This window comes from Trachurus japonicus, chromosome 12 (assembly GCF_045865225.1).
Source record: "Trachurus japonicus isolate A0001 chromosome 12, Traja_1.0".
NCBI classification, from domain to species: Eukaryota; Metazoa; Chordata; class Actinopteri; order Carangiformes; family Carangidae; genus Trachurus; species Trachurus japonicus.
The window spans coordinates 17889117-17903158 of record NC_140918.1 but is presented as its reverse complement, the minus strand read 5'-3'; the positions used below and the strand labels follow the sequence as shown (position 1 = coordinate 17903158).

The window sequence follows — 14042 nt, the reverse complement described above, 5'->3', positions numbered from 1 at the left end:
CAAGAGAGCACTAAATAGGGTGATAAGGTGCACAGAGTGCAACCCCCCCCCCCCCTCCTCCTCCATCCAGAGGATACCTACACCGGCGGTGTAGATCCAGAACAGACCAGATAATGAAAAACTTACACCACCCTGATCACAGTCTGCTGCCTCCTGGCTCCACTCCCACATGGCCAGGTGTGGCCTGCTGTTGATTAATTCAACAGTAGGATCAGATCAGTATCAGGTATCAGCCCATACGCTGAGCCCAGGTATCCGTATCGGTGCATCCCTGCTTTCCGATTCATGTACAGTAGTAAGATAAAGATACTTCATTGATCCTTTGCAGAGATGATGTAAATAATATTGACTTGGTGTGGTGAAGAGACTGGTTCGTAGTTATGGTGGATCAACGCAATGGGCTGTTGGTTAGAACAAGACACAAACACTGAGAATCCAGTTCATTGTCATTAATTGTTTAAACTGGTTGTGTTGTGATGAAAAAGGAGAAAATGAAAGAACAGCAAAATATCAACAAGCAAACACATCTTAAACATAATAAAGAGTAGAAATTAGCATCTATATTCTTCATTTAACTATTTAATATGCTACGAGTGTTTGGAACAGGGATGAGTGAGGATGAGGAAGAGGATGAGGCCAGGTGAGCTGGCTTCCTGAACAGACTCCATGGCTCTGTCCTCCATAGATGTGAGGATGGGGGTTTTCTGTTACAGCAGCAACACAAACACAGATTTTTTGCAGCTGTAGACCTCTTAAAAAAAGCAGAATATGAGAAATAAATAAAGTAGAGTTCAAGTAAGTAAGTATAAAATCAAGATAATTAAAAAGAGCAGCATCAAAGTAAAACTTTTCAATCAACTAGTCGTTACTGTTATATTATTTTTTACTGTAGCTACATTGTGTGCTTTTATGATCATAATAGTGTCCACTGTATATGGCAATGATGAATCATCTGGAATCCCAGAATTACATCAGTTGTCCAGTCTGATTGTAACCCCAGACCGTCTTTGACCCGGCCCTACCCACTGGCCCCACAAATCAAAGCTTTTTACCAATTTGGGACAGGATTTTGTCCCCAACTGGACATGCCATCGCCAAGGAACTGGTCTCAAGTCTGACATTTGTCCCCAAACATAGCCTACGACTGGCACACACACAAACACAGTATGATATGCATAAATGTCTGTGCAGACAAACAGTCTATAAATAACTGACATTCTGCTACAGCTAGTTTCGTCCTAATATGGAGGTCAGCTCCTGAAAGTACTCAGCATGGTATGTGTGTGTGTGTGTGTGTGTGTGTGTGTGTGTGTGTGTGTGTGTGTGTGTGTGTGTGTGTGTGTGTGTGTGTAATGAACATAACAGCCTCAGGGTGGTACTGGTGTGACTGCAGACTCTTGTATTCTTGTTGATGTTTCCTCTGTCCTGTTGTCATGTCCTTCATGAGTCCAGTCTGGGTGGGGGTCACAGCCAGCAGCCTGCGTAGCTCACGTCAATCTGGCCCTCTGCGTTGTGTTTGGGTACGGACTGTCTCGGATGGGGTTTGAACTCTGGTCTCCCGGGTGACAATGCAAACTGTTGTGCCAAGAGGTCAATGACCGCTTGGCAGTCAGGTTTTACTCATTCTTTATGGGTGAGTGAGTGAGTGAGTGCACCCGGACCCTCCGTTACTCCGTTTTTTTTTGTTTTGTTTGTTTCATAAATGTTTTTTATTCACTTGACAAGCAGAAGTAAATATAATGGGAAATAAAGACATTTTCCTTTTTCCAAAAACAACAACAACCATTCATCCACCCTCCTATCTTGTTACAGATCAGTAAAAGTGAGAAATAATATACATCCTTTCTTCTTACTGTAAGCAGACAAATAAATAAGTGCACAGAAAACAACATGCAGAGAAGCAGCATTGTCAATGCAAAGCAGAGGGAAATGAAGAATAATGACAAGTTAATTGTCAGAGGTTGAGCATTTCATTAGTCCTGTAGTATCTTTAATTTGGTTTTATAATTAATCATTCAGCCCCAAACAGAATCACATTTTCCAGGTCGGTGTCCACCTCAGATTCTACTTAATTTTCTCCAGGTCTAACTACAGCATGAGGTCCTGGTATGGTGACGTGCATTCCAACAAAATAAGGATGCAAAGGCGATACTATCCTTACACTTCCTCCTAATTATTAGAGGATCTGATACAGACGTAGATCTGACTTGCATTCTCGCAGTATTAGACATCTGAATAATTTCTACTGGTGATCCCATAGAGTTATATAAACAGGCAAATGGCCATTCTCCTAGAATCCCATGGGGCCTCGGGGGTTTATCAGACACCACCGAGGGTAGAGGAGTGGGTTGAGGGGGTTAGAAGATAGGAAGGAATGTTTGTGATTGGTCCAAAAAACAGGAAGTGGGCCATCAGAGCCCCCATGAGGCTGGGTGTGGATCTGCAGAGGACAGACAGATGGATGTATAAACATACACACTGCCTCTCTCTGTCTCCGCTCCTCACACGTTGCTTTCGTTGAATCACCACATTTTTCTGGAATAACATCACGACAGAGTTGCATACACACACATACACACACACGCACCGAGTCAGGCTCCACTAGGTTTGCCTCAGATGGTTCTTGAGGGGTTTGCATGGGGCTCATGGGTAAATTAACTGGTAACAGAGAGTTATAGAATCAGTATTGCCTTACTAATAATACTAGTCATACTATTCATTTACTAGTAATGTAAGTAATGTGAGGTGAGTAGGAGTGTTATAGGGAACTGTGGCTCTAAAAGGTCTGAAGTTTCCTTCAAGTCCATGTAGGCCTTCTTGTCCAAGACACACACATTTTAAAGTTTGTCCTCTAGATTTAGCCCACCTCTCGCTCCAATTTAGTTTTCCGGGTAGATTAGAGAGATTATTATTATGGGCAGAAGGAGCAGTTTCCCACGGCAGCAGATAAGGTCTCTGTTCAGAGAGACACACCCTGTGCGCACACACACACATAGTAGTTGTTAACGCAGTTGAAATTAGACTGTGTTTTTACAGCTTGTTTTTTTGTTGTTGTTGTTTTTTTTAGATGTATTTTTTTAAACATCCTCTGAGTTTGAACACAACCAGGTGCAGATTCAACATTAAATACAAATACACATTTGCCATTATGAATATAACACATTAAGAAGGCTAAGTGCATTGTCTCTCAGTGCTTTAGTCACCAGTCTGCTCTGTCAGCTGGTTCTGTTAAAGTTAGGGCAGTTCAAATCTGGACAGGTGCTTCACAGGAACTTTCTCCAAGAGCCATTATCCCTTTGCATGTTAACTATGCATGTTTCATCTGCAGCAACCAAGGTCTGAGGGATGAACTCCCAGAAAGGTTCCTGGTTTGGGGGGGTTGTACTTTCCAAAGGTTCAGGAACTTTGGGGCATGTGATCTGCAGTACTGACCATTTCTGATTGGTCAAATACTCACAGGATTTTGTCTCATTCGTAACTTGAAACACATTTCACACTATTTTTATATCACTTCATTATGTATAGATAGTTTTCCAGGTGACAAAGTGACTCCAAATATGTTGGTATTCATCCAGATGACTCATGGCTGGAGTTTTGTATGGGATTTTTGGTGGATGTGAGGAATGTCCTACTGGGTGGAGACCCGGCAGGTCAATGTGCTCTGTCAAGCGCACTGACCTGCTTGAGAGGTCTTTGGACTGTGGGTGGAACCCAGAGAACCTGGAAAAAATATGATTTAGACACAAGGAGAACATGTAGACTCCACCCAGAAAGGTCCCAGGCCTGGAACCCAGGATCACTGTTCATGTGCAGCACGCCACTGCAGAATAGGTATTGACCTACTGATGGCAACAATGGAGAGGACTGCCAGAGTCATTCAGGTTCCTCCTTGAATATCTGAGCAGGTTTTTTAAAGTTGTTTTGGGTGTTTGTGAGACAGAGGACAGAAAGATCACATGCAGCACAGGGCCACAGGTTAGATTTTAAACTGGGCCACTGTGGTGAATGTCATGAGGCATCAGGGTCTGTACAGGTTCATGTCAGTAGCATGACTAAATGACTGTCATTACAGATGTAAATTCAGCATACTACCCTCCAGTAAATACATTCTTAAATCATATTTAAAGGGAAAGAAGGGAGAGAAACACACAAGTTCAGCATTGCAGTGCTCAGTAGTGATCAGACATCTTGTCCTGTCTACTAATGTTTAAAATCATAGTTTTCTTTCTGACAGAATTGCAACTTAATGGTCAATATCTCACTGATGGCAATTAGGAATAAGTCAAAATCTCTTTAACAATTTGCTAATACAGATGGATTTGAAAATGTGTCCTGATGTTGGATTCCAGTTTGTTGAACAGTGATAATCTGAGGATCGGTAATAGTGAGTTCATTGTTCAGTGTGGAGCCACATGCTGCATCATGAGACGTCTTCCTCCCCGCGGCTTCACACTCCACTTTTATTACTGTTCTCAATAATCAAGTGTTTTCAACAGCTCTCCTTCTCTCTCTCTCTTTTTATCTGTCCTCCTCTTCTCACCCCCCCTCCCCCACTGTCCTACCTCTCCTTCAGCTCTCTTACTATTTTTTTTTGTCAGTTTCAGTTTCTTCAGTCCTCAGTATCCTCTCCTTAAAAACTCTTATCTGTCTGCAGCCTCCCTCCCTTTCTTTCCACTCATTCCTGACTCTCTCTTTCTCTCTCTCTCTCTTTTTTCCCGCCTCCTCTCTCTCTCTCTATCTATCCTCAGATGTTCAGTGTCTCTCGCTCACACACAGCTACCGTTCAGACCGAGTTGGGCCAAGGATGTTTACTTCATGCTTTTATCATACGACGGCCTAATGACACTTAATTGCTTCATTTGCTTAATGAGCTCGGGGGTGGGGAGCGCATGTAGCGCGACTCAATCCGGTGTGCTGACCTCAGACTGGAACTGGAGCGAAGACACAGAGCATATGTGGTAGAGACAGCAGCAGCAGAGGCCAGTCGATGCTTATAGAACATGTAGGATCAGAGCGGTTCCCTGAGTTGTATCATTTCCATTGGAAGCACAGCAGCAGAGAGTGGACTGCATTCGGAAAGAGGGTGGTAATTTGTGTTAACTTTGTTGAAAAGGAAGGAGGGCATTTAGTTTGAAGCTTAAAAAAGGAGAAAGTGCAGGAAAGAATTAGAAAAGATGTGATGGGGCCGGAAACTTTGAGTTAAATAGACCGTAGAACAGTAGCACAAGTGGTTTTGGAAGTCGTACAAAAAGGAAAACACATAAAGGATCGATTGAGAAGAGTAGAAAGGGCATGGAAATGGAATTTTAAAATTTCACAGAAGCAGAAAAGATTTGAGAAGTGAAAGCAGGACCGAAGGTAGGAGAGCAGAAAGTAGAATCAAGTGGACTTTGAATCGAGCCATGGAGCTGCTGGAGGTGTTCTATCGCAGGAAGCTCCGCAAGAAGCAGAAGAAAGCGGAGCTGGGCCGGTCAGACGGGACGCTGTGCCGGTCGCCCTCGGAGGCCAGCGTCAATATCCTGGCAACCGGTCTCATCTCCAAAGTCCTCAGGTTCACCTCCAGGTAAAAGCAGTCACACCTCGGATGTATTGGTTCAGACGGGAGCTGAGGTTTGTGCAGGTCAAAGTTGAGTTGAAAGAAAACTAGTCTGCATTTAGACTGACTGGTTTACACATTGGAATATTTCTTGTTAGCAAAGAACTTCATTTGAGATTCTTCCTATAAATTGATGGAAAATGGCGAGTGTTGATCAAACTGAATGTGATATTACTGTGTCCCAATTTATTCATTCTGACTCCAGAAGTACATACTGATAAATGCACACTAGGAAAACTTTGTGCAATGTGTACCATATAATATTTGTGTAAAAATAGTTTTTTCATGTCATGAAAGAAGACTATATATCTGTAGGTGCTGGCAGAACTTTGATATAACATTTATGAGAACATGTGTTTGAGACAGGACCCTTGTTTTTCTGAAACGCCTTTGATGACTCACACATGACCTTAATGACTCACTTATGACCTTAGTGACTCACTTATGACCTTAATGACTCACTTATGACATTAGTGACTCACTTATGACCTTAATGACTCACTTATGACCTTAATGACTCACTTATGACCTTAGTGACTCACTTATGACCTTAATGACTCACTTATGACCTTAGTGACTCACTTATGACCTTAATGACTCACTTATGACCTTAGTGACTCACTTATGACCTTAGTACTCACTTATGACCTTAATGACTCACTTATCACCTTAGTGACTCACTTATGACCTTAGTGACTCACTTATCACCTTAGTGACTCACTTATGACCTTAGTGACTCACTTATCACCTTAGTGACTCACTTATGACCTTAGTGACTCACTTATGACCTTAATGACTCACTTATGACCTTAGTGACTCACTTATGACCTTAGTGACTCACTTATGACCTTAGTACTCACTTATGACCTTAATGACTCACTTATGACCTTAGTGACTCACTTATGACCTTAGTGACTCACTTTCACTTATGACCTTAATGACTCACTTATGACCTTAATGACTCACTTATGACCTTAATGACTCACTTATTACCTTAGTGACTCACTTATGACCTTCTCACTTATGACCTTAGTGACTCACTTATGACCTTAACGACTCACTTATGACCTTAACGACTCACTTATGACCTTAGTGACTCACACACGACCTTAATGACTCACTTATGACCTTAGTGACTCACTCATGACCTTTGCAGCCCTGTCATCACACTGGTACCTAGATTAAAGCCTCTAGCATTGTGGACCTCTAGCATTGGACCTGAATTATATTTGTTTTTTATCACCTTGAAGCAAAAGTGTCATAGTGTGAATGCAAATCTGATTTAATGTGAGAGTGCATGGATCATTAATGACACATACAATAAGTAATGTGGTCAGACTTTGATTTGAAAGCAAACACAGCCAAACCCCTCCCTCTGGATCTGATGGAGAGGGTGAACATCAGTGTAACGAGGGATGGTGATAACGTGTTGATGTATTTCAGTTATGTCCTGTCATTACCCAGGGTCCTGTGCTTCAGAGACATTCTGTCTTTCATGTCTCTGTCTCCCACTTACCCCGATACAATCTCTTCCTGTTTATCTTCGAGGATGGAGCAGCAGAACATGTGGAATATGGCGAGGATGAGGAGATTGGGGCTTAACTGCTACGCCAGTTATGTCTTTGTTATCATAAGTGGTCCAACATTAATTCTCACTACAAACAACAACAGTCTGTTCTATCACTGAAGCATCACAGTGGAGGTTTTTTTAACCGGTCTATTTCCTCTGTCTCTGTATGTGCACCATCACAGATACAAACACAGTCAGGAGAAAGAAGTCATTGTGCCTCCATACTTTGCTCAGGAGGCATCCATGTTTTTATTAAAGAAGAGTTGCAAGCCTGTTTTTTTATTTGAAGGACAAACGCACCACCGCCTTCAAAGGGATAGTTCAACATTTTGGCAGATTGGCCCATTGCTATAATCCCTATAGTTTTAGGAGTAGGTTCATTACCTTTAATTGTTAAGTTAAGTTAAGTTTATTGTTTTCATTGCATAAAAAACATATACAACGAAATTTCGTTCGGCAGTTTCCTATAGCAGCAAAGAGCTAAAAATCAATAAGTAAATAAATAATTAGGTGTTTGCACACATAGTGCAAAGTGCCAGTGTCAAATAAATACATCAACATATTAAAAACATAAGTTACATCATGTAATTGTCAGTGCAAGCTATTTTTAAAACGGCGGAGCAGAGCCGCGAGCTGCTCAGAGCTACACTACAGAAGCTAATGGGATTTCATTTCATTTATTGTTTATTTGCTGAGGACATGCACATTAATGAACAATTTAATGCTGTGGCGTCATGTAAGTGTGCCGGATTTAGCTCAGAGCTAGTTTCCATCCGTAGTCCTCACATTAAAAAACAGACAGACATACCACAGATCACAGATAATAATAATAATAATAATGGAAGAAAAGAAAGCAGATAACAATGCCATGCAGCTGAATGCTGCATGGCATTGCCACCTGCATAAATATAATAGGATACAGAATGTTAGCAGCACTTGTAGCAGTAGAAAAACAGATAATAATCTGCATATATATTTCTTGGTTTCCCTCATCAAACTCATCAAATACACAATGAAATAATAACGGAACGTTACGAGACAGAGTTGTTTTCGAGGTAAACTCATGCAAAATCTCTGATTTGCCTCGAAAACAACTCTGTCTGGTAACGTTACGTTATTATCTCATAGCGTGGTGAATGTGCAGGTCACAACTTGTCCACCAGAGCGTTTTGGAGTTGTTGGATTGTGTATTTGATGAGTTTGATGAGGGAAACCAAGAAATCACATGAGCCTCCGTAGCGTAGCTCTGAGCAGCTCGCGGCTCTGCTCCACCGTTCTAAAAATAGCTTGCACCGACAATTAAAGGTAACGAAACTACTACTATGACTCTAGGGATTATGGCAATGGGTCAGTTTGCCAAAAATGTTGGAGAAAATGTTAAGACTTTCATCTGATACGTGCATGGATAATGGATCATTTGAAAACCAAAAACATGACAAATGCAGTTCTGTCTAAAAGTTGTATGCACTGGGGAGTTTAGATTGAAGCATCCCCAATTCATTCTGCAGCAAGACAACGAACCCAGACACACAGCCTGAGTCACAGAGGGCCGTCTCTGGCGAACGACTCTGGCACCTTTCTCATTTCTGTAAAGCTTCTGTAGTTTTCCTGGAAGATCTCCACCTCCTGCGTCACCTCCTGTGAACCTACTGTATGTCTCAAGTCAGAAAAATAGAACAGAAACTGAAGATACTGAAATCTTCATAGAACCCTCTGAAAATTGCTCCTGCAGCATAAAACACCAATCTGGTTTCTAATATAGAATAGAGTATAGAATGCAGATATTGAAAATATTCACTTTTATGAGGTATTCTTGAAGTGTTTCATTTTTTCATTGCAAAAAAAAAAAGAAAATTTGGTGCAATATTCAACCACTTATTACAAAATATGTCAAAGTTGATTACATATTGCGTTCAAGAATTTTATCACAAAATACAGCGTTAATACATCATGAGGTGAAAATTTATTACATTCTTACATTGCGGCGCTACAAGAGGAAGGCAATGTGAGTTAGATCTATGTGGGATGAGTGCATGTGTATTTGTGTGTTGTTGTGTTACCATGGAGTGATTGTGATAATATTTATTTTAGAGAAAATCAGTTTTCTGGTTTCAGCTCAACTCACTGCAGTGGGGAGGAATCTGATGGTTGTGTGAATGTCTGATTTTCTGTCATTATGTTTCATTTTGCGTTTCTCTCTTCTGCTGTTTATCTGAGCTACAGATATTCCTGTCATATTACCGTTGCGGTCACCACTGCAATTCTGAATTACCATCGTTCCATCAACTCTGTAACTTTTCTTCTCTCTTTTTGTTGCTACGAGCACTTTGCACTTGTCGACCACCAACAAGCAAACCAGCACGTTATCTATGTACATTCCTACCTCACATCAGTCTTGCACTGTCTTTTAGTGTTTTGTGTGTTGTTCCTCCCTGCACTGTAACAATTTGGTCACTTTAAATGTGGAAATTGCATGTCAGTACTGTTCATCTGTGTCATTTTATGTCTCAGGTTTCTCCTCTGTTGTGAATTCTATGTTGGTACTACTGATGGAAATTAGCAGTTATAGCTAAATGTGGTGCAACTATCTCCTCATTTCTTGTTAATGATTAATGTTATTGCACACTGTCCCTTGATAAGTTACATAAACTAAACTAATGTGAGGAGACAGATGTAGAAACCATCAGCTCCGTTTAATGCTCTACATTATCATGGCTAAAAAAACATTAAATTATATTTTAGCAGCAGATGTTTTGGTCTATGGGATAAAGATAAGAAGTTGTTTGTTGAGTGTCACAGTGTGTGTGTGGATTCACTGCAGCATTGTTCATACGCTGGTTCTGCCTCTGTGCTGTAACCCAACAGACGCAGTGAGCCAGCATCCCGTCCTCACTCATGGCACTCATCAAAGCTGGCCGAGGCTCGGCAGGAGGCGGAGCAGGAGAAGATGGACACGATGAGCAGCGCCTGGCACCGCACGTATCACAGCAGGTCAGCACCCATTCACAGCTGCCTGGGCCCCTGCTCTCACTCTGGCCCCGCATTCATGGTTGGGTTAAGTTGTTGTGCTAGCCACTTAGCAGCCTACAAGACACAACATGTGCAGGTGCATCTCAATATATTAGAATATCATGGAAAAAGTTTATTTATGTAAGTAATTCAATTCAAAAAGTGAAACTAATACATTTTGTGTAGTTTTTTTTCTAATTAGTGTCTTTTCATTATGGCTTACATTTAAAGAAGACCTAAAATTCAGTATCTCAAAAAAATTGAATATTAGAAATATTATGGAAATATGGAAAATGTTGGCCTTCTGAAAATATGTCTACCTCTATATGTACTCAATAGTAGGTTGGGGCGAGTTGACTTGAATTACTGGAAATTTACTTATCTGTGATATTCTAATTTATTGAGATCCACCTGTAAATACGAAGATAATACAGAAATAACATCCCAGAGATTTTGGGTCCAACCAGACTTGTCATCCTCTTCTTGTGGGAGTTTGTGTGTTTGCTGCATTTCTGCTGCTGAAGTCAGAAGATGGTAGAAAGTGAGAGGAAGAAAGAAAAAGAAAGTAAAAGGAAATGTGCCAGAGGGCGCTCAGTGTTTCAGATCAACTCTGCTCATCAGGAGGCTGGCAGGAGAAAGCCTTTCTGAACACAGTACAAGTCTCATTTTGCATCACAGGAGACTGTAACAGGAGTGAGAAGACACTGATATTTGTACATAGCTGTTGCTGCTGTTGTGTATCTTTAAGTGGACATGTGTCAAAGCGTGTCAGCATTTAAGATTACAATGGCTCTCACTCTGGGGTCTCCTCTACACCCACCAGTGCAAACAAACTGCTGTTGAGTTTCTTAATGAGTCAACCTTGTGTTAAATCCACTGAAGTGAAAACACACATACATGCATGTGGCTCTAACTGGTTTAACCTCTGTCAGTATTTGTATTGAAAGCTCTGTGTAGCCTTTTTTTAGTATCTTAAAGGGATAGTTCACTCAAAATTTAAATTTCACTCATTATCTACTCACTCTCATGTCGACTAAGGGCTGGGAGAAGTTTCAGAGTCCTCCGTGCCTTCTCTGAGTTACAGCGGGGCTCCGTGCATCACTGCATGTCCACATGACGGTAGCGAACGGGGCTCACTTTCTTCGTCCAAAAAGACACACCAAAAAACATCCAAATACCTCCTTAGTGCTCGTTTGTAATGTCCCTCTTGTATTGAAGCCCCAACATGAGAAATTGTTCCGAAAAAAATTAAATAAGTCTATATTTTAAGCTTGTTTGTAGCGGAAGCTCCCAGTGTTGCTCTGCCGGAATCTTGCGTGATTTGCAGAGCCGTGAATTGGGTGTCTGTGCAAATCGCGCGAGACTTGCACAGACACAGGTAAAGCAATGAACTGAGACACTGGGAGCTAACGTAACATTTTGTGTATATGATTAGTAATGTAATTGTATTTTGAATATTTGATTTTACACATTCATAGTGTTGTGAAATCGTAATACTGTAATTTCTCTGACAATAATCGTATTACAATGAATGTGATGATTTATCAATTATATAACTGAGTAATTAGGCTATAGTATTTATATAATGTCTTATCGATTGACGAGTGAATTAAAGCCACTGACCTGGATGTGTGTGTGCGTGTGTGTGTGCACATTCCTGATTCCCCTCCCCCTCACCTCTGGGTCTCCCATGGCAACCGTCCCACCACCCACTGGCACATAATACGCACAGAGTTCGCTCTGCAGCCGCGCTTTAATGTAGGTGAAACGACAGAGGTAGAAGTGAGAGACTCCCGACACAGAACGAGGAAAGACACAGAGAGACAGACAGAGACAGAGACTGTCCTCGCTGCCAGAGCAGTAATCACATTGTGTTTGGTTGAAGGACTTGGTGGGTCAAACTGTGACGTAGGCACAGGCACAAACACTCACATTTACATTCCAGTCAATTATCCAGAGTGAGGTCACAGCAGATTCAGCAGTTCACTTAACAACCAGCACAGAAGCATCTTTCAGACACATGACTACCCACTGATAGTTTGGTAAGTCACAACACTGTGATGCAATGATGACTTCAATATCTCATCTTGTACATACATAGTTATATGACTCTGAAAGATGAGGGAAACATCAAACTAGCCTACAACATTACAGCAGCGTTCAGACCACTACGCTCACCATAGTTAATAACAACACAATGGTTACAGTTGAAAAATAGGGCTGCAACTAATGATTATTCTCATTATCCATCGTTTAGTTGTTTGGTCAATAAAATGTCAAAAATTTTTGAAAAATGTCAATCAGTGTTTCCCAAACCACCAGATGATGTCCTCAAATGTCTTGTTTTGTCCACAAACCAAAGAGAGACTTTATTGTCATAAAGGAACAAAGAAACCAGAAATATTCACAATAATCAGAGAATTTGGGCTTTTTTTCTTAAAAAACTACTCAAAACAATTATTTGATATCAAAATAGTTGACCAATTTAATTATCGATTATTGTTTGATTAATTGATTAATTGTTGCTGCTCTGTTGAAATACATAACAAAACACTTGCATGGAGGATTTTAGCATCTTCTCTTTCTACACTCGTGCACTGTCAGGTTTAATTGAACAGGAAGCCTCTCATGTTCAGTAGTAGAATATGTTATAAAATTAATCTTTTTTTTCATATAGGTTTTATTATCTCCTGACTTCTCATCCAATGCAATAAAAATATAAACAGTACTTTCATTATTACCTGCCAAACCAATGCCATTCCCTTCAGTTGCAGCTGTACTAACATGCTAACACTATGCTGATATAAGCTTTAAGTGTCAGATCTTTTGTTTTATTTTATGAGTCTCCCTGCAAAGAATTTAAATGTCCCTCTGTCTCTGTCTCTCAGTGTCTCCACCGCTGACCTGTCCGGTGGCTTCGACTCCGGGGGCGGTTACCTGAGGAAGAGTCCGGACCAGTACAGTTCTAGGGGCAGCATGGAGAGCCTGGACCCTCCCCAGTCCTCCCACCTCCACTCTGGAGCTCAGCACCACCACTCGCTGGGCCTCCACGCCCACAGTGGACCCCACCCCACCTACTCGTCCTGCCACCAGCTGTCCTCTGCCAGGTTCACATACTGTCTTACTGTAGTAGAGATAGTTCCAGGAGGGGCTTAGCCTAGCTTAGCCTAGCTTAGCCTAGCTTAGCACAGAGACCAGGAGCATGTGGAAACTCTATCAAACATACAGAAAGCTGATTTATTAGCTGTGTCTTGTTTTTTCAATAATGTAGAAACTCACACATTGTGGTTTTAGGATCAGTTAGTGTCAAACCTTATCTAATCACCACAACATCTCTTGGATATATGTATTATTAAAAATCTGTGGAATTTTAGCCTCACCAAACACAATGTCACACTCATTATGTCACCGTGGGTTGTCCCTTTGTGTGTGGATCTACTACTGCTGTACTGTATTTACAGTCATGGCAGTTAATACAACCAGAACTTTTGTTCTGTTGACTATAGTGTTGTTCTTAAAGGAGACATATTCTGCCCTTTTTCCACAAATTAAAACAGTCCCCAGGTGTCTTAAAGACATGTCTGTGACATGCGTTGGTCAAAATACCACAAGAATCAAACATCACAGCTCTTTTCATCCTCTCAAAACAGCCCTGTTCAGAACGACTGGTTTCAGTGACTGTCCCTTTAAATGCAAATGAACCACTGCTTGCCCCGCCCCCTTGGTACCAGGTAGGGGTGGGGTTATGCAAATTCCAAAACTAGTTACATCAACATTGTCAGACAACCGAGGGAACAGCTCGATTTCAACCTCAGTGGCACATTTTGGGGGCCAAAAGGCAAGACAGACACCCAAATTGTTGAAAAG

General features: G+C 41.2%; 1 protein-coding gene across 4 annotated transcripts in view; it reads left to right on the top strand.

The window, feature by feature from the left end:
• Positions 1-14042, top strand: part of shroom3 (shroom family member 3) — a 56827-nt gene that overhangs the window by 19410 nt on the left and 23375 nt on the right. For 2 of the 4 annotated variants that reach the window (XM_085793662.1, XM_085793661.1), the window contains exons 1-3: positions 4754-5563; positions 10032-10157; positions 13064-13282. In XM_085793662.1, coding sequence (XP_085649788.1) covers positions 5403-5563; positions 10032-10157; positions 13064-13282 — 506 coding nt within the window. In that variant the 5' untranslated portion in view covers positions 4754-5402. Of the gene's footprint in view, positions 1-4753; positions 5564-10031; positions 10158-13063; positions 13283-14042 lie in introns of those variants that run through there. The other 2 variants (XM_085793664.1, XM_085793663.1) reach the window with 1 other exon arrangement.